Source organism: Paramisgurnus dabryanus, chromosome 17 (assembly GCF_030506205.2).
Source record: "Paramisgurnus dabryanus chromosome 17, PD_genome_1.1, whole genome shotgun sequence".
Taxonomy (NCBI): Eukaryota; Metazoa; Chordata; class Actinopteri; order Cypriniformes; family Cobitidae; genus Paramisgurnus; species Paramisgurnus dabryanus.
Window position 1 is genome coordinate 29,599,557 of NC_133353.1, and position 27,645 is coordinate 29,627,201.

The following is a 27,645-nucleotide window of genomic DNA, read 5'->3' on the forward strand; positions in this document are numbered from 1 at the left end:
TCTAAATAAGTTTGTGTTTTTTTCAGTATGGACCTGCAAAATGTAATTGTAACGTCAATAGTAGAACTTCAGCCTAAACACTAGCATATAGCATTAACTAGCATATAGCGCTAACTCAGCAGTCACAACTTTGTTTGGTTTTAGCATTGTAACAACATTGTAATTAATTTAATGTGTAATTTAATGTTGGTGTGTATATCACAACTGTGACGCCACAGTCGTTTTATATTGAAATTGGGCTGTTTTCCAGCAGTCTTTTGCATGCACAAGGGTTACATAAGGAGAAGAAAACAATAGTGTTTGAGGCACACGATATGTCATTACCATGTACAGAACTCTTATTGTTCATCAATGCCTAGGGAAATTGTTTTTCATTCGACAAACATATGCAAATTGAAGCACAGTTATTGACTTGAAATGTACATTTGCTATACTTTAATCTGAATATCATGAATTATATGATATAGTAAAATATTGTGTCGAAATAAAATGTATCTGTTTAGTTCTATAGAGTAGGTGTTTAGGTCTAAATGCTAGAGCATCATGTTGGGAATTGGGGGTTGGGAGGAAGTCCATGTATTCAGCAGCCAAGTCAGATATGATTAATCTTGCTGCTTCACAGGACACGTGAGAAGCCATGCAAGCAGAGAAACATATCCATATATAATCACAGAGGAAAATATATGAATCCATAAACAGCTGCATGTATCATACAGCAACAACCCAAACAACAGATCTATTGTGTTGTCTTTCTGTTTCAAACCTCATAAATAGAATCTATATTTACATCTTTGGCAGACAGCTTTGCATTTTATCAGTATGTGTGTTTCCTGGGAATCGAACAAGACCTTAACGCTGCTAACACAATGCTTTACAATCTAACCTTCAGAAATATGATTCTTTGAGGGTTTGACACATTTATCTGAAGGGAGACACATTTTATGCCAAGATTCAAATAATTTTTTGTTATGTTGCCAGATGCTCGTTTGAGTTGGCGTTTCCAGTTATGTTACCAAGGTTGCACCAAAAAATATATGATTTATAACATTCTATAATCTGTAATGCACGGGTATATTTGTAGCAATAGCCAACCATACATTGTTTGGGTCAAAATCATCTATTTGGTCATGCCAAAAGTAAAGTTTATACCATAAATATATAAAAAAATGTTTATCATAGTAATATGTCTTGCTAAGGACTTCATTTGGACAACTTTGAAGGTAATTTTCTTAATATTTAGATTGTAAAATAGCTGTATCACAACCAAATATAATACCCTATCCTAACAAACCATACATCAAAGAAAAGGCATCATACATGAAGTTTTCAGATTCGTTATATAATTAAAAATCCTCAGGAAACTCTGTTATAAATAAAATTGTTTGACCTTTAACATTATTTTGTTGGCCTTCTTTGCCTCTACTGGCACATTGATGGACAAATTTCCCATAGTATATAATGTTATTTAAATGATGTCACTATGATTATTGCATTATGTAATTTGATGTCTGGTTTGTTCTTAATTCTGGATTTGCACTAAAACCTTTCACAGCCAAAAAGGATCATGAGTGCTATTTCAATCCTAAGTGACAGACAATCCCTTTTCTGGGGTTGATGGTGAGAGAGAGAGAGAGAGAGAGAGAGAGAGAGAGATTTGTAAAAAGAAAGAGAATTACATTACAGTTGGATTGTGCAGATTAAGGGGTGGTTATCCCCTTCTTGCATCATAGAGGGACCCACAGAGGGACCCAAAGATTAATAAAGATTATTATTTATTCACAATTTGTACAATTATATTAAGCGGTTATGTAAAAATAAGCTTACATATTCATGCACATTCATAATTGAAATAAATAAATATTCGCTTGGACTTCACAGCAAAGAAGGTGCTGGCACTGTTTAAACTTCAGATGATCATCATAACCTCCTGACCTCCTGACCTTCAATTTTTTTGATGCTATATAGTCCTAGACGAGAACATGTTTGCAAATAAAAAAGTACAGTAGACAGTTACTTTGTACATAATGTATTCAACAAGGTTAAGATAAATAATAAAGAGGCAGTATAGTGCCGGACTAAAATGCATGTTTGAACTGCCTTAATTGAAAACAGTGTGCACTGACATATTTTAAATGATCAGTATCATTGTTTTGTCCCAATATGCAAATCAGTATTGTTTTTTGTAAGGTATGTAACTACTTAGAAGTCCTTATATAACTAAGGCCTAGTCCTGGATTAATCTAAACCCTGTCTGGGAAACTGCCCCAAAGAGCTTTATCCTGTTTTTACAGGTCAACTGCAATGTCATGGTTTAAAGAAACAAAAATTAATTTTCTCAACAGTGAAAGGATTATTTCTTTTCATAGACACTTTATGTGGTGTTATCTTTGCCTCTTTACATTGCCTCTATACATTTATTTTATGTTATCTCATAGCTTCTAGAATATTAATATTGATGATAGACATGCTGAAATAGCTATTACTGTAATAGCAGATTATTTGGGTTGTGGTCTATAGCCTAACATAATGTATAGTTTCTTTATTTTATAGTGCAGGTGCTGTGATAATGGATCCCCACCCAAGCGTGTGGTGTGGGTGTGTGTGGGTCTGTGTGTCATTAATGTTTTGGGTATATACTAATGTATGACTGTATGTTTGTGTAATTAAGGTGCAGTCAATATAATTGGAGAACAATAGGAGGGTGTAGCTCTGTCCAGCTGCCACCCGAGGGATCCCCATACTTACCCACCCATGATGAACTACCCCTGCTCTCCCTACCCCAGTTGGTCTCTCGCCCCTCCCTCACCCTCTATCTCTCCCTCTCCGGGTGGGCAATGCACTTTCCCAGCACCTCTACCAGTGCACAATATTTTTCTCTCTTTGTCCTAGAATTTTTCATGCAGATGGCTGACACATTAACATGATTTTTGAATTATTATGAAGTGTATAGTCCCAACAGATCTGAGTGGGAAATCATACATTCTCCATATTATTTTGAATGAGTTTAGTTTCAAGATTATAACCTTAATATGGAATGTAAACAAAAATATCAATAATTTTGGTGAAAGAAGTGCGTCAAATACCATTTGAGAGTTTGTGTGTTTGTGTGTTTGAGAGATATACACCTACAAATGAATATAACTCTGGCATTTTTTGGTCTTGAATCCTAATCTCTGTCTTGTTTTAAAGAAGATACTTTTGGGGTTTTTACAGAAGTGTCAGAACTGGTGAAAAGTTAAATAAATAAATTGTTATAGCAGTTTGCATTTATTTTAATAAATGAGAATAATGCAATAACATATTAATTTTATAAATAAAATTATAAAAATGTAAATATTTTACAAAAGTAATAATGCAAACATGAAGCCGTCTCAAGTAGTTCTGATCCAAATTTTAAGTTAAAATCACAAAAAAATTATGTTTGTGTCACACTTTTAGCGATTTTACCAACAACGGCCACTAGGTGTCAACGATTTATTGCATACTCTTGTCACAAATTAATAAATTACTGTCACTACATTATTATTACTGCAAAAAGGTTTTGAAATATGAAAACTACTTAGAGCTTTCCAACAATATATAGTTTTGTCAACATTTTTGAATATTTGTAATATGGTATAGTTTTACGATTATATAATTAATGAAAAAATAATGTCCTATCCCAACAAACCAGGCTATTTATTCAGCTTTATTCAGATTTTGTAAAAATCTAATTTTTTTGTCCATTTACTAAATATTAATAAAATATGAACAATATATTTAAAATGGCCTTTATTTTATATGTAAAAACAGATAAGCAGCATATTACTGGTGTGACAAAGATGCAACAATATTTAATTTAAATTTAAAAAAAAAACAGGTCATTTTGGCACACATATATGCAATCTAGTGATATTATACCTTACTTTTAATATAAAAAATAGCAAAAGATTTAGTTCAGGAAGTTCTCGGATTCACCAGATCCATGAAAAATTAAAGTGAAAATTAAACATCCACATATGTATTTTGGGGGGTTCATGCTGGATTTGAGGATCTTTGATGTCAGACTGAAATCCTGGCCTCAGGAGATGAACATGAAAGATCTAAAAAATGAGACAGTCTCATCTTCCACCTCTTTTCATTTAATTTTTGGCCCTCTGAGATACAAGCCATGGTCAAATTGGACACAGAAACCCCAGAAATCCAATTTAACACACATCTCTTTTCAGCTCACCATTACGACTGAGGGGGTTGGGTCATGAGAATAATCTTTAAAGCTGGCTTTCCTGCCCCTTTCTCTTTTTATGTGACTGTTCTGAGATCTGTAAATATATAGGCCACGTTGTCGTCCTTACACATATTCCACCGTGTGCTCCTGCCTCCTGAATAATTAAAAAGGTTTTCCCTTGTGACAACCCGCAGTCTGGGATATTTTTTCATTTTTTCTCCAAACCCATTTTCTGTTTGATGTTATTCCAGACAGTTTTGTCTGTCTGAGGGTTGATAAGGTTTGAATAGTCAGTGCTTGGCTCTAATTCTTCTTCTCGCGAGCTTGTTTGTTTTATGGCATAAAACGTGGAACGAATGAGATCATGTTTTTTGGCTGAAACATGGAAAGTCCTCAAAACCCTTCTTTATCGTGTTGGAACCTCATCTGTATTCTTCTTCTTTTTTGCTGACTATTTCTAACACTATTGTCTGTTTTTAATATTTTGTCCTCTATCTGTCGCTTAAGAAATCTTTAGTTTTCATATAGTGAAAGCCTTTGAAATATATGTTGAATCACAGCGTCTTTTCTGGCTTTATGAAAAGTGACAGCTTAGATTTACTGTAGTCCTACCCATAAGCATCATGATCATAATCCTCTTTGCTTCGGTTTGTTTTCGTAGCACAGCTGTGTGTCTGTGTCAAAACACAAAACGCCTCAAAATACTCAATGAGCTCTTTACCAACAATAAATACCACCTTGTTTCTATTTTAAAGCAGCAAAGTCATCTTTCTGGCTTGAATTTCTTCAGCACGGCATCAGAGTCTTTCAGTCAGCTGGAGTGGGAGGAGTTGTTTTAAGAGGCCCCACCTCCTTTGTTTTGATTGGTCGCTTCTCTTTGTCAGACCGGGACAGAAGACTCACAGGCAGTGGAGCGCAGTCAACATTACACAACACTTACACGCAGCTTTCCTCTGAGAGGAGAAGCCCAGTACAGGCTTATTTTCGTTCTGGAGGTCTCACCCAGGAGAACAGGACAGGAAAAGAGGACACAAGGAAGAAATTGACTATTTTCACTTTCTCTTTTGGAAACTCGCAATTTTGTTCAGCTATTTACTAAGAGATTGTGAGTTTGCATGACTCAAGCTTGGGGTGAATGAGTTGTCATGGTGACTGACACTTGTAGGCTGACCCCAGATGAAGACTGGATGTTGAATGGGCTGTAGAGGCCAGTCAGCAAGAGTAACGGGGAGTTATCGGTGAACCAGGAAAAAAGAGGGATAATAGGATGGAGGACGGCTTTTCTAGCTACAGCAGTCTGTATGACACCTCATCACTGCTGCAGTTCTGCAATGGTAAACTAATGATGCTTTTAAACATATGTTTATATTTAACACAGGTCCTTCTCCTTGTCAGGTGTATGTGTATGTGTGTAAATGTGGGCTGCGCTTAATCTCTGTGACCTTTCTTGTGTCTTTCTTCAGTCCATCAACTTTCCATCACAAAACCGAAAGTTCTTGGTGTAGCTGTGACAGATCAGTTTGCTCGGAAGAACAATGCTTTATCTTTGTCACAGGCAGCTGTTTGAACGATTTTATGGGTTGATGTTTCAAAAAAGAAAAAAACCGATCACAATACATTGTGATATACCGCAATATATCACAATATATAGAGCTTGACAGTTTTAGTGTTATTTTGAGACTAAATATTTTAGATTTTGAATAACATCTGTTAAGATAACCTTGTACTGATAATGACACGCTCAACATTTCTGGCTATGTAAAGAATGAGGATGTTGCTTATTGATTTGCATGGTTCTTGTAGATGTTTTTCCAAATGTCCTGTTTTGAGAGCATCGCTTTTGTTGTGTTTTCCTGATAGTAATCTGTAGTCGTGTGCGTGCACGCTGGTGCCTCTTGAGTTTGCGGAAAAAATAAGACTTGATAATAAAACAAGACAAGAAGGGCAGACGATTGGAGGGTGTTTTGGGATGGGCTTTCCCAGTTACAGAATGAACAAAAGTGTGTGTCACGGTTGCGTCAAACAACATTAATCACTCGCAAGAAAAGACCCCAGATAACATTGTAGTATAAATAGTGGGGCAGTACCCTTTTAAAAGGTCCTAATATGTACCAGTAGGTACAGATATGTACACATTTGGTTCCGTATTAGGGATGCTAAACAATTAATCGCGATTAATCGTTAGCAGAATAAAAGTTTTTGTTTACATCACATATGTGTGTAAACTGTGTATAATAATAATGTATATATATAAATATAAACACATTCATGAATAATTTTAAGAAATTTTTTTATATATTAAGTATTTACATGCATGTGTGTACATTTATTTATACAAAGTTATTATACACAGTTCACACACATATATGATGTAAACAAAAACTTCTGCTAACGATTAATCACGATTAATTGTTTAGCATCCCTATTCCGTATGTGTACATTTGAGGTAATAATATGCATTCTTTGGTACCAATATGCACCTCTGAGGTACCAATAGCAACTCTTTAGGTGCAAAGCTGTACTTTTTGAAAGGGTACTGTACCGTCCCAGTGACATCTAGGATACATATTTTAACAGTGTAGTAGGTCCTGTTGTCAAAAAAAAAAAAATATATATATATATATAGTTTAATCTTTTAGTGGTAGGATTTATGTTGATTTGCTTAATTTTTTCTTTTTTAAACACTATATGCTTAACCATGTTTACTCCTCAGTTTGTTCATTCTGTAATCTCCCCTTAAGCATTAGAAACCAATATTTGTGGTGATATGTTTATGATGTCATGTGACATATGTGCATGATGGCCATGTGAATATTGAGATCATCTGTGGTTGCTTTCTTGTGTTTACTTTGAAATTACATTACAATAGTATGGTTGTTGTGACCTTACAGAGACCTGTACATCTCATCATGTTTCCATTTCCCAATAGCCTCTGAGCTTTTGATAGACTTGACAGTGCGTACAAGCCCTTTGATCTGCCTTGCGGCTCGTTCATCTGTTCATGTTCAAAACGTCCTGATCTGGACTGGAAAAAGACAACCTCTTTCTTATTTTGTAAAATTCAAAGTCTGTCAAACTAAAATTTGAGGGAGAGATGCTGTGATGGTTGGCTTGTATTTACAGGCAGTTTATCAGTCCAGTTCAGCATTGTGGTAATTGAATAAGGGTGTGCTGGAGAGTGCTGTGGTGAGGTCATCTGGCAACAGAGTTCCTATCTGAAGCCCTATGAAGTCATTTGTATGAAGCGAAACCCTTTGTGCGTTTCTGATCAGCCAACCAAACTTATGTGGGGATACCGGGTCAGCAAACAACAGCGATGAGGGATTCTGTGAAGTCTGAACACATTACATTTAATCTTTGTTTATAGTGTTACCCCTCGTCTGACATGGAAACATGCTTACCGTTTTCTTAAAGGTGCAATGTGGGGCATTTAAAAGGATCTCTTGACAGAAATGCAATAAAATATACACAGCTTTATTATCAGTGGTGTATAAAAAACTTACAAAATGAACTGTATTGTTTTTATTACCTGAGCCATTTTCATTAGGGCTGTCAAAAAATGTATCACGATTAATCACATACAAAATAAAAGTTTGTGTTTACATAATATAATTGTGTGTTTTGTGTGTAAGTATTATCTATAAATATAAATACACACATACAAGTATCAATTTAAGAAAAAAAAATTATTTATGAATATTTCTTTAAAAATTATATATAATATAAAATATATCAAAATCTAAATAAATATACTTGTAAATGTTTCTTACATGCATGCATGTGTATTTATATATATAAAATAATTACACACAGCACACACTCATATCAAAATCAAACTTTCTCGATTAATCACGATTAATCTTTTGCCAGCCCTAGTTTTTATCCGCAAACACCGTTTGTCCCCTTACATGGAATTCGCCATTCGCACATAATACGTGCATTACGTAATAATATTACTTTTTTAGAGTAACGGTGTGGGAACAGTTTAAGTCAGAAACTGAGATGGTAGGCTTAAGCTCAACATTTTTGTGATGAAATGTGCAATTTCTGAATGCAGAACTTTTCAGTCATAAAAAACCCCTGCAAGGCCTAAAAGAGATCAAGCCTCAGACAAGAAAAAGTAATGCAAAAGTAACTTAAAGTAACATAAGCATTACTTTCTATGAAAAGTAACTAAGTAACACAAATAGTTACTTTTTTGGGAGTTATTTAATATTGTAAAGCATTACTTTTAAAAGTTACTTTCCCCAACACTGCTTACGACAGTGAAGACTACAACTCCCATCGTTCAACCTTCTTTCACAGCGTCATCAAGCTATGCCGTTGTTGCTGTTGTTGTTTAGCGACATTTAGCGGCAAAATTACATATTGTGCCTTTTAAGTGACAATTCACCCAAAATATAAATTCTGTCATGATTAAGTCACACCTACTTACTTTCTTTTGTTTACCTACAAACAGAGAGATTCATAAGACTGTACACGTGTGGCTTTTTCTCACAGTTAAGGTGAATGGTGACTGTAGCATTCAGGCATCTAAAGGGACACAAAAGCATCATAAAAGCATGATAAAGGGGCCAACACAGTTTTCAGAATTTTTCCCTTTTGTATTTCCCAGTTGAAAGAAAGTCAAATGTATTTGGAATGACATGATGTAAGAATAAAGTAGAGAGTTGGACAATCTTCATGTGATTGTTTTCATTCTGCCAAAACATGACAATTATGGTTATTTCCTGCAGGATACTAAAGGGAAAATAACCTCATCTCTTTACTCAGATTAAATATTGGCCGTGTGTTTTGCCAAGCGAGTAACTAGATGGCTGGTGTTCTGGCTTCCAAGCCTCTGTGCCAGACTTCCTTGTGTTTTTGACTGCTGTTGTCTCATATGGCCATAGCTGCAAAATATCTCCTCTTATAGACTCTCAGTTGAGCCACCAATGGTTGCACGTGCAACAGGATTAGGATTAAAGATCTGCTCACGTTACCAATCACACGAAAGTGAAAATCACGAGAGAAAATGCTGTCAACAACTTCTGTTCTTATAAATCCCAATGCAATTTTAGTATTATTTTTACTTTTATGCATTTGGCAGATCCTTTACCAAAGCAACCTTCAGTGCATTCAAGCCATATACTATCAGTATATATGACCTTTGGGTTGCTAACGCAATGCTGTACTGAGTAAGCTACAGAATCCATAAAGACAAGAGGCAATAAGATCTGCTGGAACAAATTATTGCTAATAAGAAATGATTTTGGTTTTGTACAGGGTTGTCCCTTAAATTTAAGGGTAAATATAAAACTCTTCAAGCACTGCTGACTCATACTGTAGCTAGCCATCGATTTCCTTGCAGCGTTGTGGCACTAGTGTTGTTATTTATTGCGCTGAGGAATAAAAGTCGCCCCTCCTTAATGAGAGATATTGACAAGGCTGTTTTTGTATGTTATATGGCAGACCCGAGATGACTCGCATTGCCTCTTTATCTGCGGCTCTGTCCCATTACACTACTGATAAGAATACCGAAACCATTTTATGCGACCAAAGTCATTAGTGACCCCCTCTTTTTTCTCTCTTTCACAGACATCTCTTCTTTCGTGTTATTTTAGATCTTTTACCTGCATTTCAGCTACCTTTTAAGTTTGTGTGCTACATTAATTTGCTGTCAAACTATTTGTTTGTAGACTTCTGATATATAAAACTGGATGCAGGTTTCATTTTGAATTATGTAAGTATTAGTTGTGTTGCAAACATTGTGCACACAGAAAAGACAATACGTCGACAAGCATTGTGCAGTTTAAAGCTTTATAGTACATTATGTGACATGAGCAGGTGTTTTTTTATTAAACTATTTCTATAAGAGCTGCCTAACGATTCTTCGCGACTGATTGTTTGCAGAATAAAAGTTTTTGTTTACTAAATGTGTCTGCAATGTGTATAATAATTATGTATATAATATAAATGCGCACACACATGCAAATATTTTGTAAATACTGTATATACATGCATGTGTATACATTTATAATAGGGTTGTGAAAAGATTAATCACGATTAATCGCATAAAAAATAAAAGTCTGTTTTGCGTAATGTATTTGTGTAATTATTATGTATAGACAGTCACACGATTGTGCGTCTGATCAGAACTTTACTTTCGGTTTCTGTTTGTTTATTGGTCTGACTAGTTGATAAACTGAACTCTTAAACAAATACCCTTTCGAAAATAAGAAATGTTTTGGTTTCCTAGGTAATCTACGTGTTGTTTATTTTGATTGTTATATAAATAAACTACTTTAAAAGGACTTTGTTGTAATTTATTTTTAGCAGAGTTTACCGGAAGTTACGTGATGACCACAAAAGCCGCTTGTGTATATATATATATATATAAAATAAATAATAATAAATACATTTTTTTATATAATATAAAATATATTCAAATGTAAATAAATATAAATATAAACATGTAAATGTTTCTTAAATCAAACATGCATGTGTGTATTTATATATACAAAATAATTACACACAGTGCACGTGCACATATATTATGCAAAACAAACTTTTATTTTGTATGTAATTAATTTTGACAGCCTTAATTTATATATTTACATATATTTTATAACATATGTAAATATAAATATTGTATCAATATATTTTTCCTTGAAGTTATACAGTACATGCATGTTTGTGTAATTATATATACACAATATATGTTGATGTACTGTGTATAATAATTATGTAAACAAAAACTTTTATTCTCCAAACAAATAGTCACAAATAATCATTAGGCAGCCATAATTTCAGTAGCCTAGTATACACTAATCAATTTGTCTACAAATAACAAAATATATGTCAAATGTTTCAAGGCCAAAGTGTCTGTGCTACCCTCATTCATTTTGAAGTTCTGTACCCATGCATGTCTCTCTTTTGTGTCTATTTCTTATTTTCCAGTGCATGGAGAAACATCTGGGATGAAGCTGAAATAACATACCTAAAATACTGGGACATACATACATAGTTAAAACATAACTGAGATCCAATGTAAGAGAAACGCTTGAATAATCAAAAATAAGGGTGCGCTTTACTGGGTCATTTAGTCACAAGTAGTGCATTCTGCATTAGCAGTGCAAGGTGTCAATGACCTATTTAAAGCACACATGTCCCATTGAAAGCTATTGTGCTATTTTTACATTAAAAAGGTTTTTCCTAAAGCTGTTTTGAAATATTCCACTGCCTCATTTCCCCTCAAGGCCTTCAAAAACAAAGGATCCTTTATAGTGGTGTCAAGCAGACAGGATTATTCAAATTGTGTTTCAAAATATGCTAATGCTTTTTTCCAAAACATGGTGCATGTCTTTCATCTGGCTACAGTAAAATAGCTGTCTGGGTTTTGTGGGTCCAAATAAAGGGCTGACTTTGTACTTAAGGAAAAGGTTCACCCAAAAATGAAAATTTTATGAAACTGTATGAGTTTCACAAAAAGATATTTGGTAGCCACACAGTTGACGGTACTTCCATAGTAGAAAAAACAAATACTATGGAAGTTAATGGGTATTGTCCACTGTGACAGTGTGCTTACCATCATTTATCAAATATATATTTTGTGTTTAAGAAACTCATACAGGTTTAGAACAGAAATGATGTAAATGATGACAGAAATGTCATATTTGGGTGAACTATAGCTTTACATTTTTTGGATTTGCTATCTGAGCATCTTTTATAGGTTAAGCGCAAAGGGTCTGACATATGTTTTATCTCAGACAACTTCCACTGTCATTATTGCGCACCATGCGCAGCCCACCCTTAGAACAACACCACGGTTTATTTAAACCACACACCCTCCCTCTGTTCTTGGCCTTCTGTTATGTACGTACAATGCCTTGGGTTCTGCGTCCGGGCTTTCACACACACTGAGAAAGCATTGTGTCAGAAGAGAGAAAGCGGGGCCAGCATGAGTTAATGCTGCCCTACTTTTTTCTCGCTGTGTGACACAAACCCTTTGCGACTCCTTCAAATGCTTTAATTCCATCTTCTCCTTTGGATCGGCCGCCACCAGAACTCCCGATTGTTCGTATATCATTTCTCAGGGGAGCATGAGTCAGCACAGCTCCCGGTTAGTGCTCTACTCCAGCGTGCCTTTTCCAGGTCGGTTTCTCATCTCTGTTTTGACTCTAATGCGCTCTAAGGGGCCGCCTCAGGGCAAGTCCGATGAAAATAGGCTTTGGGTCGTTTATACATGGGGCAAGAGAAGTGTTTTGTGTGTGGAGAGTCTTATCTGTTGTTTCTCACTGCGGTTGACAGCAGGTCACCTGTGACTGAGTAATAAGTGGGCTTTTATATATTGCTCGGTCAGTTCAAGGTGCATGTGGATGGATTGGAGAGCATGACACAGCAGCACTTTTACTAAAGCTAACGTTGAGTCACTTGATGTTTTTTTTTTATAGTTGCCATAAGTGTGTTTTGTTATTGTTAAAAGCAGTGTGCTGAAGCCTGGCCTTATCGAATGGATTATCATATTTTGTATATGATTTAGTAAAGCAATCCATCATAACGTCATAATAGCATAGTGCTCCCCTTTAGCTTAGAGGTAGAGCGTTGCATTAACAGCGCTAAAGGACCTGGGTTCGAACCCAGGGAACACACATGCTGATAAAAAAATGATATCTTGTAATGCACAGTTAGTCGCTTTGAATAAAAGCAAGCATGCATGCCAAATGCGTAATGTAGTTTATAGATACTTAAATTAATAAAATGAAAAATATCTTAACTTTCTTATTATAAGGCTGCATTGTCCAGAGTTTCATATAAATGTTAAATTGAAAACCAAAGAGATTTTAAATGAAAACTGAACAAAATAATAATAATTAAATAATAATGAATAATTTTACTCACTCGATCAATTGCTTTTATGCAATTTTAAGCTTTTGTTTATTGTTTTTTTTATTATTAACACACGTATGCTATCTTTCCTTAAAGGGACACTCCACTTTTTTTGAAAATATACTCATTTTCTAGCTCCCCTAGGAAAACACTAGGAATTGTAAAAAAATAACAAGCATGAATCAGATTGGGGCACAATGCAAACCAGATTCAAACCTGCATTCCCTGTATAAGCACCATGGCTCAACATGCCTGGAGCATGCGTGCTAACCACTAAGCCATGGTTTCAATCAGTGACTCATTTTCAAGACTTAATCATTCTTTTGTTTTAATCCCAGAACAACACATAAGCTCTATTTTCATTAGTCTTGACCATGAAGAAATCCCAGCGTTAAGCTTGAGTACTTTCTCACAGACCACAGGAATAAACCCTGATCAGTATCAGCTCAGTATCTCCTTAATCCTCGCTCAGCTCTGCCGCCTCTTGTGCCCAAACAATAAGACATGGTGCTTGTTTGAGAGCCCTTGGTTTCACGCCACTAAGCAGGGTGGTGGTGCTGGGGGGGGGTGAAATAGACCCTGCCTCTGTGGTTCACACGTAGCTGTTTTCTCGACTTCCCTGCTGTCTGCCGAGAGCAGATTAAGAGGCAACAACATTGAGAGCATCTTTGCATCACTTGTCAGTGCCCTGTCTCTAGTCTCTCTGTGCGGTTGGAGGCTGGTGCGATTAATGAACATGTTCAAGATGCCGGCAGCAATAACAGCTTCTGCAGTCTAATTTTTTAGGAAGTGGTGCAGGGAATGGAAAAACTGAAAGAAATATACACAATATTTTAAAGTGGACATATAATGCAAATCAGACTTTTTCCATGTTTAAGTGATATAATTGGGTCCCCGATGCTTGCATTATAAAATGTGAAAAGATCAACCCAGTAACTTAGTTTTGGTAAACCATTCTCTACAAGCATGTGAAAAAATAGGTTGAAATTTTGCTCCCATTGTGATGTCAGAAGGGGATGTTACCGCCCCTTACTCTGCACTATCCAACCACGGCACTGCAATTTAGTACAGAGATCAGCTCATTTGCATTTAAAAGGACACACCCAAAAACAGCACATTTTTGCTCACACCTACAAAGTGTCAATTTTCACATGCTACACTGTAAAAAAAATTCTAGCTGCCAGTAACTTACTGTAGATTTTACATTTATGTTATTTACTGACAACAATTTGTTCAAAGTTAAATGAACATGAAACATTTTCAATCTTTATCTTCTACAGTAAGTTACTGGAAACCAGCTGCATAATTACAGCAAATTTTTTACAGTGAAAAAGGTTGCTGTAAATTTTACAGTAACTTAAGGGCAGACGTAGAAGAATATACAGTAACTTCACTGTATTTGTAACTTACAGCATAATTATTGCATTTTCATTTACAGCACATACATAACTACAGTAATTTCATGTAGTCACCTTTTCTGGGCTTTTATTGGCCTATTTTTTTTCAATATTCTTTAATAATAATTTCAAAATATTTAAATTATAAGTATACATTTTACACAACTATAAACATTTAAAAATAAACCTTCAAGACTGTTAAGATTTTGGGAAACAATTTATTTTCTAAACTAATCACCGGGACTGTATAATTATCACTGCCATACATTTATAAACTAAATAAATCAAACAACCTGTAACTCTGCATCTTTTAGTTAAAGCCTTTGTTATAAGATGATAAAGTGACATTTTTACTGTGTGGAAAGGATTTCATAATTTCGGACTTAACAAATTATCAACTAGAATTTTGCAGCACTAATGATGATTATTAATCATTATTAGTAAAAGGTGACATCGAGGAGAAAATAACAGTGTCTGAGCTCTTGCCAACTGGCTTTTCTTTAAAGTGGACATTTTACAAGACTTTTTTAAGATGTCAAATAAATCTTTGGTGTCCCCAGAGTACGTATGTGAAGTTTAAGCTCAAAATACCATGTAGATAATTTACATTTATGCATTTGGCAAACGCTTTTATCCAAAGCGACTTAAACTGCATTACAAGCTAGCTGTAAAAAAAAATTTTCAGTATGTTTTCTGGTTTTAAACCCATGAACTTTTGCACTGCTAACATAATTCTCTACCGCTGAGCTATTTCTGAGCTGTGCTGTATCTACTATTATTTAATGTGGAAAAAAAATTTCTGCTGTGAGGGGTTTTTAATAATGAAAGTTTGTCCCCTTTGAGTTATTGCATTTTGACCTGAAGAAAGATGTTGCTGATGTCTGGAAGATTCTTAAAACTCTTGTTTTCCCATGAGGATAATTTGGCTCCACTCATCACCTCTTCTCTATTTTCTCCTGTTCTTTCCACACCAGAGTTCATGAATGAGGTCTCTGAGAGGATCTTATGCATCTATTTTTAGCCCCTAAGTCCTATTTACTAAAGACAGGCTTTTACCTCGCTACGCACCTGTAATCTGGTAAATTGCTTGCCGGCACAGCGTTCAGCACAGCATGTGTTTTGCGACTGTACAAGACAACACACTTTTACAATCACCAGAATTTCCAGATGGGTACCCCATGAACTGACCTTGGATCTGTAACCTCAGTTTGCAGAAACAAAGTGGTGGGGAAAGCAGGCATGCAAAGTAATCCTTTCAAAGCACACAGAAACCTCGCGCTCCCTGACTCTTGCACGCCCTGACTGTGTCTCACAGCACAAACTCTATGTAAGACTCAAAGGCCACTTCACTGATGAGGATAGTTGTTGAAAAGCTCTGGGTGGATTCTCTTTGAACCTCCCTGAGGCCAGATGCACTTTTGTATAATTGAGGACTTGGATGTATGAGACGGACCAGAAAGGTTAGTTAACGTTAGTTATTGCATTAGTTAGCATAGTGTATTTTTAAAAAATTTAATAGTAAACATAGTGTAAAAAGCAAACATAGTGTATAAATAGTAGGGCTGGGCAAAAAAAAATTTATTTTTCAACTAATAGTTTTTTTTTACGTGGTCACGTGAAACTTTCATGTGCTCACGTGAAAGCTTCATGTGCAGAATTTTTTTTTAAAGTTTCGTTTTGCGTGCCCATGTGAAACTTTCGCGTGCGCACGTGAAACTAAACTTCCATACTAAATCGATTCTCAAAGGCCACGAATCGATTTTTTTTCATATTAAACATAAAATTAAAGGCTCTTTAAGCGAATCTGCGAGACGTTAGTTATTTTTGACGTTTGAACTGTTTTCAAACAGACGGAGGGTAGCTAACTCCTCCCCCTCCCCCTCCCTTTCGTGCTTTCATGAACGCGCCCAACCCCCACCCCCAAATCCTTTTTGTTGTTTATTGGCTGGAATACTTTGTTTTGTTTTGTGATGCTAGGTTTGGCCACTATGTTGATATTGCCGTTTGTGAAGCCTGGGCTGTCTACAGAGATCGCGTTTTTTACAGTTTGATCAGCGGACAGGCAGCAAGCAGATAGTGAGGAGATGTTTCCGGTATGTAACAAAAAATGTTTTATGGTCTAAAACGCTTCAATTCGCTTAGAGCGCCTTTAACGTCAATCTTTTTACTAGTCTTCTCCACTAGACTGTTCTGACTTTTTTCAGCACAATTTTTTATTTATTTTTCATCATCAAATTGTAATTGTATGCATTTGAAAATTATAGATGGGTTCTGTTTTAATGTACCCAAGTGTACCTAAAATAAAAGTATGTGGCTCTTAATTAATTTTTATTAATTACCCTAGTAGATTTATGTTCACTGTTCTTTTTTATAAATAGAGTATTTGTATTAAATCTATATTTATTGAATTGAGAATCGAGCCTAAAAAACGTCCAAAGAATCGGAACCGAGAATCGAAACCGAATCGATTTGATAGCTTGTGAATTGAAATCGAATCAATCTGGAACATCTGAATCGATACCCAGCTCTAATAAATAGTATATTTATACACTAAAGAGATAGTACCCCAAAGTTTTTATTGATGTAGACTTTTAAGTTATTTATTCATGATACTAAACAATTAATAATTGCTATTAAAACATTATTCTTCGGGGATACCCATGATAGGTAATGATATCTAATGTGTTATCTAATGTTTATCTATGGAGATGTATTAGTGTTGCCATTTTCATCAAGAGCCTTAGGATCATCTGCATTGTACTGATCCTTTGATAAACGTGATATGAGACCGCATTTTGCATTTATGGTTAGACAAACCTTAAGATTTCAGAAACATGGTCACTGTCAGTGTGCCAATCTTTGCACCATGCTGCTGCTGGGACTCATTTATGGAGAGATCCGTGTTGGAGTGACTCAGCTGGTAGCTTCAGACGTAGTGAGAGATTACAGATGAATTATTAATCAGGCTCCTGCGCTTTGAAGCTAAGACATTAAAGAGTTCATTTTGCTTTGATAATCCTCCATCACTTTCTGCTCTGCATTTATGTGTGCAGTGAAATCAGACCGGCACCAAACACCAGCCTGGAAATTCATGCTGGTCTAAGCTGATCTTGTTTTGAGATTGAACCGGTGTTTGTTTGTTTGGTGTGCTTGTGTATTTATTGACCAGATGTATGCAACAATCATCAGCTCTAGCTGGCATATTAGGGATCACAACATTTCCAAAGAAACCTGAAGTTAAAAACTGTTGGATGTCTAACACAATCACAGAGTAATAGATAGAGATAAAATTCATGGGCAGTGGAAGAATAGAAAGCATGTGCATCTTCAGTCTTTTTTCAAAAACGCTTTAGGAGATATGGATGCCCACCAAATCTGTTTATTTTTTTATTTTTTTTGAAACAATGAACAAGAATTTCAATCTGTGTCTATGCATGCTGCACTGATATATTCCTGCTAATGCTTTTTAATGTGGACAGAGGGCACGCTCCCTAAAGCTCATTTGCAGTCATGCGTAGCTTAGAGGTTCAGCGGACTGCATTAACATCTTAGTAATGTCATTAAATATGTTTAATTGTGCATTTGCATCGTCGTTACTGAGCGTTCATGTGTTATTTTGTGGAATGAGGCATTATTTGGGAAGCTTGTAAAGTGCATTGAAGTGTGTAAAAATTGTTCACCAGCATCAACAAACAGAGTAGGAAAATAATTATTGTTTCCCAAAAACGCCTCCCCCCATTCACCTAAGAGTACCTTATTAAATCGTATGCATATTAAGCTTGGATAAAAGAAAGTATTTTAACACAAAAATGACGCACTTTAGCTAAAGAGTTTGCATTTGAAAAGGGACCAGTTTTATGCTATTAAGCAGATGTGACATTTATTGTGTTGGTTATTAGCACCGTGCCACCATTGGAAAGAAAATTCAGAAAGATTGAAACTGGGTTTGTATTCCGAGACAAGACGGAACAATGTCCCCACAGAGCTTTTGAAAGAAAAATTGAGCCGTAGCCATGGGAAGCCTTCAATCAATGATTAATTTAATCTATCAAAGCAGCAATTTCTTAGCAAACAGCATGAAGTTTAATTTTTAGCAATCATATTTTATTAGGAAGACAAGTCTTGAAGTTGCCTTGTGTGTGCCGTTTTAACATGCATGTGGGGATTCGCCTTTTTGTGTTCCCGTGTTCATAATAACAGAGTTGCGTTCGTAATTAAACTACACAAACACATTGATTCATTAGTACAGTGGTTGTATGATTGTATTGTTAGTCATGTTTAACTAAAGACCTCAAAAGTCTACATAAGGGTAAAGTGAGCCACTATGTTTAGGTAAGTAAAACCAAGAGTTATCAGGCACCTGACAGGGTGAAATAGTATTAAAGAGGCTTATCTTCAGCAGAAGATTCATTCATTAATGACTATGATCGTTTATGCAGGGATAGCAGTTGAATTTTAAGTGGAATGGCTGAAGGCTATTACATGCGCTGTGCTGGTGTATATAATTATTCAGTTCAGCTGGGGTAGGGAAACATCGGATGATTGAATGTTTGCAATGGGAGGTACTTATCTAAATTTCTGTTTCAAAACTATCCATTTATTATATAGCCTGAAGGTTCCCATCTGTCACTTATTCAAACTGATGTGACACACAGTTGGCATTTTTGTAATCATGTCACATTCGCTACAGTATGAATTATTTCGAATGCTGTATGACTAAAGGTTCATTCTGAGTGATTTTTAAGTAAATTGCTATTTATCAATTTGACACAGTCAGTTTTAATAGTGTGTCAAGGGGGGCGTCCCAATACTGTTCTCCATATGGGCTTGTTAAGTGATGATGTAAGGAATACTGTTTCTGGGTCCAAGCCTCCACTTATTTTAATAGAGGATATTGAAATGAACAGGCAAAAATCCTTGAATCCTTGTTCTCTTAAAAAATGCAATGAAATATGCGGGATATTTATGTAATTTTATGCGATGAAGATATGCACCTAGATATCCGCAAGCGCATGTTATCAATGTTTATGTGCAAAAACACCCAAATTAGGATCAGGTGTTTTTGGGAGGTTTGCAGTATGAGAGTATAGCGTGATTGTTTTGTTATTTCCCAATAGCATTTGACGTTCGAAGTGTTGTCAAACAAAACGGAGTGTAGCTAACTCCTCCCCTCTCTTCCGTGCTTTCTGAACGAGTCATGAATGCGCCCAACCCCCACTCCCAAATCCTTCTTGTCGTTTATTGGCTGAAACACTTTGTTATGTTTCGTGGTGGTAGGTTTGACCACTCTGTTTTTGTTGCAGTTTGCGAAGCCTGGGCTGTATGCAGAGACCGCGTTTTTTTACAGTGTGTTCAGATGATGGTCAGCTAGCAGATAGTGAGGAGATGTTTACTTTATGAAACATAAAATGTTTTATGGCCTAAAACGCGTGAATTCGCTCAGAGCACCTTTAACAAGCCCATAGGGGTCTAGACACAGACTAGTCCCAGACTAAAATACTTTTTTGAGCTGTCTTAAAAGGACACCACTTTTTTGAAAATGGGCTCATTTACGTAGTTCCTGAAAATAGTCCCCCTGGTAACTTTCAGTAGCAGGGGACTATTTTTGAGCACTGCGTAATATCATTGTGCCTGCTACAGCCATGGTACAGCAGCAAAGTTCTTGATTATTACACCAGAATGAGAGTATAGTTTCTAGCCATATCTGCCTAGAAAATCACAACTTTTAATTTTCCGTCGGTCTTAGTTCACGATGTAACTACAGAAAAGTCAAGTTTTAAATAGAAAAAATATCAAAACTCTTTGGTTATTTTTGAGCGTGATGCTAATGGTCTAATCAGATTCAATGGATTATGTTAAGCTATGCTTAAAGTGGTACCGCCAGACCCGGAGATCAACTGAATGGATTCCAAAGCGGTAAAAATCAAATGTATAACTCTAGGGGAGCTGGAAAATGAGCATAGTTTAAAAAAAGTGGAGTGTCCCTTTAAGTTAAAAACGGCTCACACTCTTATATCATAAAATATATTAGTGCCATTGTTTTCTCTCAAGATGCACACAGTAATGTTTTTTGTAAGGTAAAAACTACTTAAAGGTCCTAATGGCTTAATCTAAACCCTGTCTGGGAATCCGCCCTATATGTCACGCCATATTTGATCTTGCCATACTGATCTTTTTGTTGCCATAGATGTGTGACACATCAATTGCTACATAAGCTTAAAATATAATTTTCGCAAATGTATGGTTTTGTTTTAGCAGACGTATATTAACCCAGTGGCGTCATTTGGATTGCTAATGGATGAATGTGCTTTTTGGAGCTTTGTCATGTTGACTACAAGAAAATAACATGATGACATTTTAACCTAAAATTTTACATTTGTTTTCAACAGTCGAAATGAAGTCATACACATCTGAGTTGGCATGAGGCTGAGAATTTTTATATTTTGGCAAAATCTGATAAAACACCTGCTACACTGTTGATGTATACTCATTACGGCTATTTTAGGGTACATTACTGTACCTTAAAGGATTAGTCAATTTTCTTGAAAAAAAAATCCAGATAATTTACTCACCACCATGTCATCCAAAATGTTGATGTCTTTCTTTGTTCAGTCGAGAGGAAATTATGTTTTTGAGGAAAACATTCCAGGATTTTTCTCATTTTGATGGACTTTAATGGACACCAACAATTAACACTTAACTCAACACTTAACAGTTTTTTTCAACAGAGTTTTAAAGCACTCTAAACGATCCCAAACTAGGGTCTTATCTAGCGAAACGATTGTCATTTTTGACAATAAAAATAAAAATATGCACTTTTAAACCACAACTTATCGTCTATATCCGGTCATGTGATGCGCCATTGCGACCTCACGCAAAACGTCATCACGTCAAGAGGTCACGGATGATGTATGCGAAACTCCGCCCCAGTGTTTACAAGTGTGGAGAAAGAGGACCGTTCCGACGTTGTAGTATGTCGAATGATACTTATTAATGTCTTTGTGTCAGTTTATTGTTTAAAATGGTCCACAAATGTACGTTTTATATATGTAACACGTGACCTTTCTATGTCACTACGCAATAACGTGAGGTCGCGCTGGCTCGTCACACAGCCGGAGGAAGAAGAGAAGTTGTGGGTTAAAAGTGCATATATTTACTTTTCTTGTCAAAAATGACAATTGTTTCGCTAGATAAGACCCTCGTTTGGGATCGTTTAGAGTCCGTTGAAAAACTGTTAAGTGTTGAGTTAAGGGTTAAGCGTTGGGGTCCATAAAAGTCCATTAAAATAAGAAAAATCCTGGAATGTTTTTTTCTCAAAAAACATAATTTCTTCACGACTGAACAAAGAAAGACATCAACATTTTGGAAGACACTGTGGTGAGTAAATTATCTGGATTTTTTTAAGAAAATGGACTAATCCTTTAAGGACCCATTGTGTACATTTAAAGGTACAGTTAAATGTTTTGTGGTCCTTAAAGGTACACAATAGGTTTTAAGGGTAAAATATTGTACCTCAAAAGGTACAGACAATAAGAAATCTCCTCACATTTTTTTTGTAATACCCTTATGAGCTACATAACGTGCAATGAAAAGATCCCAACAGATGTGGTTTAAAATGCTTTTTACGGACACTATTGCTCATAAATCTAATTAAAAACACTGTACCAAATTTTAACATTTTTACTGCTTTAATTACCAACTGCTTCCTGTTAGTATATAATTAATGAAGATGTTATGGTTGGTCTCTTGGGAATCTGAAAGCATGCATTAATGTTTCATACCACTGATTGTACACAGCCATATGATCATCTGGTTGACTGTTAAAGGCCCTGTTATGTGTGTGAGAGTGTTACAGTGTTTCTCTGGGTCAACAGCTGTTAAGGAAGGGCGTAGCGAGCCATCAGCGAGTTAATATGTGATGAAGAGGGACATGTTAGGCCATTCCCAACTGACTCCTTCAAAAGCACCCCGCTGGATAAGATGTTTGTCTTAAAATGCTCGGGTCACCTCGGGTGGTTTTAAACTGGAGTGGACTGGATTATTAACAGTGTGATGCCTCTGTTAATATTTTTAGTCATTCAGGCACAAATAAAGGTTCTAGTTGGAAATGTTATACAAAGAACATTTTGTTCTGTAGTTCTTTAGAAGTCTGTCTATGGACCAACAAAATAAAACGAATGCCTGGACCTGTACATGTTACACTATTATATCAGTATTAGTGTCTTATATGATTTTATGTGTTTGTTATAGATGACAGTGCCTCAGCAGCGAGCAGTATGGAGGTGACGGACCGGATCTCTTCCCTGGAGCAGCGGGTTCAGTTGCAGGAGGATGAAATTCAGCTGCTTAAGTCGGCCCTGGCTGATGTGGTGAGGAGGCTGAACATCTCAGAGGAGCAACAGGCCATGCTGAGTAGGAAAGGACCAACCAAAGGTACCATAGATAGATAGATATATAGAAAGATAGATAGATAGATAGATAATGCTGTTGGCCTCCAATATTCTGCCTTTTGTATTCCACAAAATAAAGAAATTAATATGAACAACATGATGGGGGAACAAATAATGACGGAATTTTTGGATAAACTGTCTATTAAGTGTTTTTATCCTATCCCACCAGTGATTCAGCTTTAGTCATCACTATTTTCTTTGGCTTCTTCTGCTTCTTTTGCTGTTGTCCTCTTATACTTTGTGCTGTATAGAAGCAGCAGTGAGGAGAGACTCCCCCTCCTCTGACAGCAGTGTTGGGAAGTCAGGTAGGCAAAGGGGCTTTTAAGCTTCATTTGCCAGGAATGAAAAACTAATACAGAGAGCCATAATGCCGTAACTGGTGCTCTGCAATCATTTACCAAAATAGCATGTATGTTTTTTAATTTTAATATTGATTCTGAGGTTTTTCATGCCTAACATTACACCCATAACATTTTACATATTACAATTTTACAGATATAAATACATTATAATGTACAGCTTTACTGTTTAAAAAAATGCTGATTCAGATATGGTACAGTAGTATGAAAACATAGTGCATCTTGAATTTTACTGAAATTGCTACTCTATTTCACGGCAAGGCGTGTTATTGTCACAAAAAAATGTATTAATGTTTTCGTGTTATTGACATAATTTTCCGCTGTTTTTCGTGCCTCTGGGGCACGAATGTCTTTTTCGTCCCGCATGGGTTTCTCGTGTCTGTGCAACGACTTTCTTTATTTTCACTTTATATTTTTTTCTCATTGTTTTTTCCTAATTTTAAATCATTGTCACATGGGGTTAGGGTTAGATTCAAAGTTTGCGTTAGTATGTAATTTTATGTATTGGTTTCTAGGTGCTTTTCGCCCGTTTTTACAACTATTCTCGCCTGAAGTTGGTGTTGGGGTTTGGGTTAGGAAGTCGCAGAAAGTGATTCTAACCCAAACCCCAAGCGACAATTGTAAAAAATAGGAAAAAACTATGAGAAACCAAAAAAAAGACGAAAAAGAAAGTTGTGGCAGAGACACGAAAACCATTTATAGAAATTCGTGCTGGGTGGAATGAAAAGGACATTCGTGCTCCAAAGGCACAAAAACAGCAGAAAATTGTGTCAATAATACGAAAACATTAATCATATTTTTCTTGACTATAAAACGAATTTCCGTGAGATGGAAATTCATATATGACTAAAATACACTCAAATAAATAGTATTTTACTTAAATTCAGTTCGCCTACAGATAAAAAACGGTATTATTTCGGCCAAGCTTAAAAAGTACAGTAAATTGTAAACAAATAAAATGTAATACCTGTAAACCGTATACCATAAGTCTTCTGCAGTTACACAATAACTAATGACGCTTGACATCTGCCATTGTGTCTTGATCATAAGTCCATCAAAATTCTGCTTTTGTGTCCCATAGACAAATCATGTAGGTTTGGATCAACATGAGGGTTTGTTAAAAATAACAGAATTATTTTTATTTTGGTTAAACTAATTCAAGTACAGACATCTACTATATTTAGGTTCATATACACTGGGTAAAATAAGTGTGGGACACGTCACCATTTTTTAGTAAATATAATTTAAAAGTGTTATTTTCACCAGATATTGCAAAGAAATTTAACCATAGATAATAGATTACATATAAATTAGGTTATGTGTAATCATATGAAATGACAAAGACAAAAGTATTGGATCCCTGAAGAAAAGGAGGTCCAAAGGGCATGGAAAACCAATCTTGCACCTTGTCAGTGCAAATAATAACATCTGGTTAAGTCCCAACTGATGGCCTACTTTTGTACAAGTATTAAATACATTTCAGTAAGCATGCTCAATACTTTTCCCTGTGTCATTTATGGATACTTAATTTATGTATAAATTTATTTATGGTAAAAAATTATCTATTTTTTGCATGTGTGAATTGCATGGGTTATTACCAACATCTGGTGAAAATGTCATGTCAATACCTTTATAAATATGTTAACTGAGAAAAATGGTGAGGTGTTAATAAAAAAAATTGAAAGGTTAGGTTTTTAAAAACCCTTTTTTTAATTTCAGACACCCCTGCAAAAATAACAATACTATTAGGAACCATAAGATTTACCATTAAAACAATTACAAAATTCCTGGGACATATTGCAGTAGGATTTAATGGTCCCACCAATATAACCCAACACATACCAATAGAGATCCACAGGGACCATTAAAGTTTCCATTTCAACCAATAAAATTCTCATTAAAACCATTAAATCCAATAGAATTTTGGTGATGGCTTCTTTTGATGTTTTTTTTTGGCAAGGACTAATTAGCAAGACTGCATGGATTGCAGATACTAAATGTCAACTTGGGCTCCAAAATCTTCTACTAAACTGTTTCAAAGAGTTTGTCTGACTTGGATAACATCCCATGGGTTTCTTACTGCTTGTTTGAAATGAGTGTAAGATGAGTCAGGCTTTGCTTCTGCAGAATACGTGATGTTCAATGCGGGCTGATCTGGTTGAGAAAAACCTTCTCATTCTGTTGTCATCTTTCCCTACTCTGTATGCCTTCATCTCCATCTGTGTAAGCAAGTGAAAGTGTTGAATATGTAATAGTACAGACTCACAGGGTAATGTAAGCAAAGGCTACATTATCTCCACTATCAGCAGTTGCACTGCAGGTGTGGATGCACTTTTATAATACTTCAAAGACACTAAAGGATATTCTCTATCCTGAAGCATCTTTGAACCACCAGTGCAATAAAATAGGAAGCATTTGGTCTGGTTCAGTTATTGCATCTAGAAATAGTGATATAATTTAAGATATAACAGAAATGTAGGGCTTCATTCTTTGTGACTGTAAGTTTGGGTGGGACATTTAATTGAATGATAAGATACAAGATGGAAGATGAGCTATTAATATTTATGGCCAGTCTTTCTTGATACACTATCAGACAAAATGGTCAAAAAAGGTTCCTAGCTGTCACTGGATGGTACCCGTTCAAAAAAGTACACATTTACACTTAAAGAGTTCATATTAATACATCAGAATTACATATTGGTACCAAAGAGGTCATATTAGTACCTCAGAGGTACACATTGGTACCAAAGAGGTCATATTAGTACCTCAGAGGTACCTATTGGTACCAAAGAGATCATATTAGTACCTCAGAGGTACCTATTGGTACCAAAGAGTTGATATTAGTACCTCAGAGGTACCTATTGGTACCAAAGAGTTGATATTAGTACCTCAGAGGTACATATTGTTACAAAAGAGGCCATATTATTACCTCAAAGGTACATATTGGTACCAAAGAGACCATCTTAGTACCTCAGGGGTACATTTTGGTACAAAATAGATAATATGAGTACCTCAGAGGTTCATATTGGTACCAAATAGGCCATGTGAGTACCTCAGAGGTACATATTGGTACCAAAGAGACAATCTTAGTACCTCAGAGGTACATATTGGTACCAAATAGACCATGTGAGTACCTCAGAGCTTCATATTGGTATCAAATAGGCCATGTGAGTACCTCAGACGTACATATTGGTACCAAAGAGACCATATTAGTACCTCAGAGGTACATGTTGGTACCAAAGAGACCACATTAGTACCTCAAAGGTACATATTGGTACCAAAGATGCCATATTAGAACCTCAAAGGTACATATTGGTACCAAAGATGCTATATTAGAACCTCAAAGGTACATATTAGTCCCAAATAGGCCATATGAGTACCTCAGAGGTTCATATTGGTACCAAATAGGGCATGTGAGTACCTCTCAGAGGTACATATTGGTACCAAATAGACAATCTTAGTACCGCAGAGGTACATATTGGTACCAAATAGACCATGTGAGTACCTCAGAGCTTCATATTAGGCCATGTGAGTACCTCAGACGTACATATTGGTACCAAAGAGACCATATTAGTACCTCAGAGGTACATGTTGGTACCAAAGAGACCACATTAGTACCTCAAAGGTACATATTAGGCCACATGAGTACCTCAGAGGTTCATATTGGTACCAAATAGGGCATGTGAGTACCTCAGAGGTACATATTGGTACCAAAGAGACAATCTTAGTACCGCAGAGGTACATATTGGTACCAAATAGACCATGTGAGTACCTCAGAGCTTCATATTGGTACCAAATAGGCCATGTGAGTACCTCAGATGTACATATTGGTAGCAAAGAGACCACATTAGTACCTCAAAGGTACATATTGGTACCAAAGATGCCATATTAGAACCTCAAAGGTACATATTGGTACCAAAGATGCTATATTAGAACCTCAAAGGTACATATTAGTACCAAAGATGCCATATTAGAACCTCAAAGGTACATATTGGTACCAAATAGGGCATGTGAGTACCTCAGAGGTACATATTGTTCCCAAAGAGACCACATTAGTACCTCAGAAGTACATATCGGTACCAAAGAGACCACATTAGTACCTTAACGGTACATATTGGTACCAAAGATGCTATATTAGAACCTCAAAGGTACATATTAGTACCAAAGATGCCATATTAGAACCTCAAAGGTACATATTGGTACCAAATAGGGCATGTGAGTATCTCAGAGGTACATATTGTTCCCAAAGAGACCACATTAGTACCTCAGAAGTACATATCGGTACCAAAGAGACCACATTAGTACCTTAACGGTACATATTGGTACCAAAGATGCTATATTAGAACCTCAAAGGTACATATTGG

The 27,645-nt window shown here is 35.9% G+C and overlaps 1 protein-coding gene across 9 annotated transcripts in view; it reads left to right on the forward strand.

Annotated features, from left to right (window-relative positions):
• eml1 (EMAP like 1) overlaps nucleotides 1–27,645 on the forward strand; it is a 63,658-nt gene that overhangs the window by 7,725 nt on the left and 28,288 nt on the right. For 4 of the 9 annotated variants that reach the window (XM_073812238.1, XM_073812239.1, XM_073812241.1 and 1 more), the window contains exons 1-3: nucleotides 5,124–5,541; nucleotides 22,723–22,905; nucleotides 23,174–23,227. In XM_073812238.1, the coding sequence (XP_073668339.1) occupies nucleotides 5,475–5,541; nucleotides 22,723–22,905; nucleotides 23,174–23,227 (304 nt within the window). In that variant the 5' untranslated portion in view covers nucleotides 5,124–5,474. Of the gene's footprint in view, nucleotides 1–5,123; nucleotides 5,542–12,201; nucleotides 12,341–22,722; nucleotides 22,906–23,173; nucleotides 23,228–27,645 lie in introns of those variants that run through there. The other 5 variants (XM_073812244.1, XM_073812245.1, XM_073812246.1 and 2 more) reach the window with 3 other exon arrangements.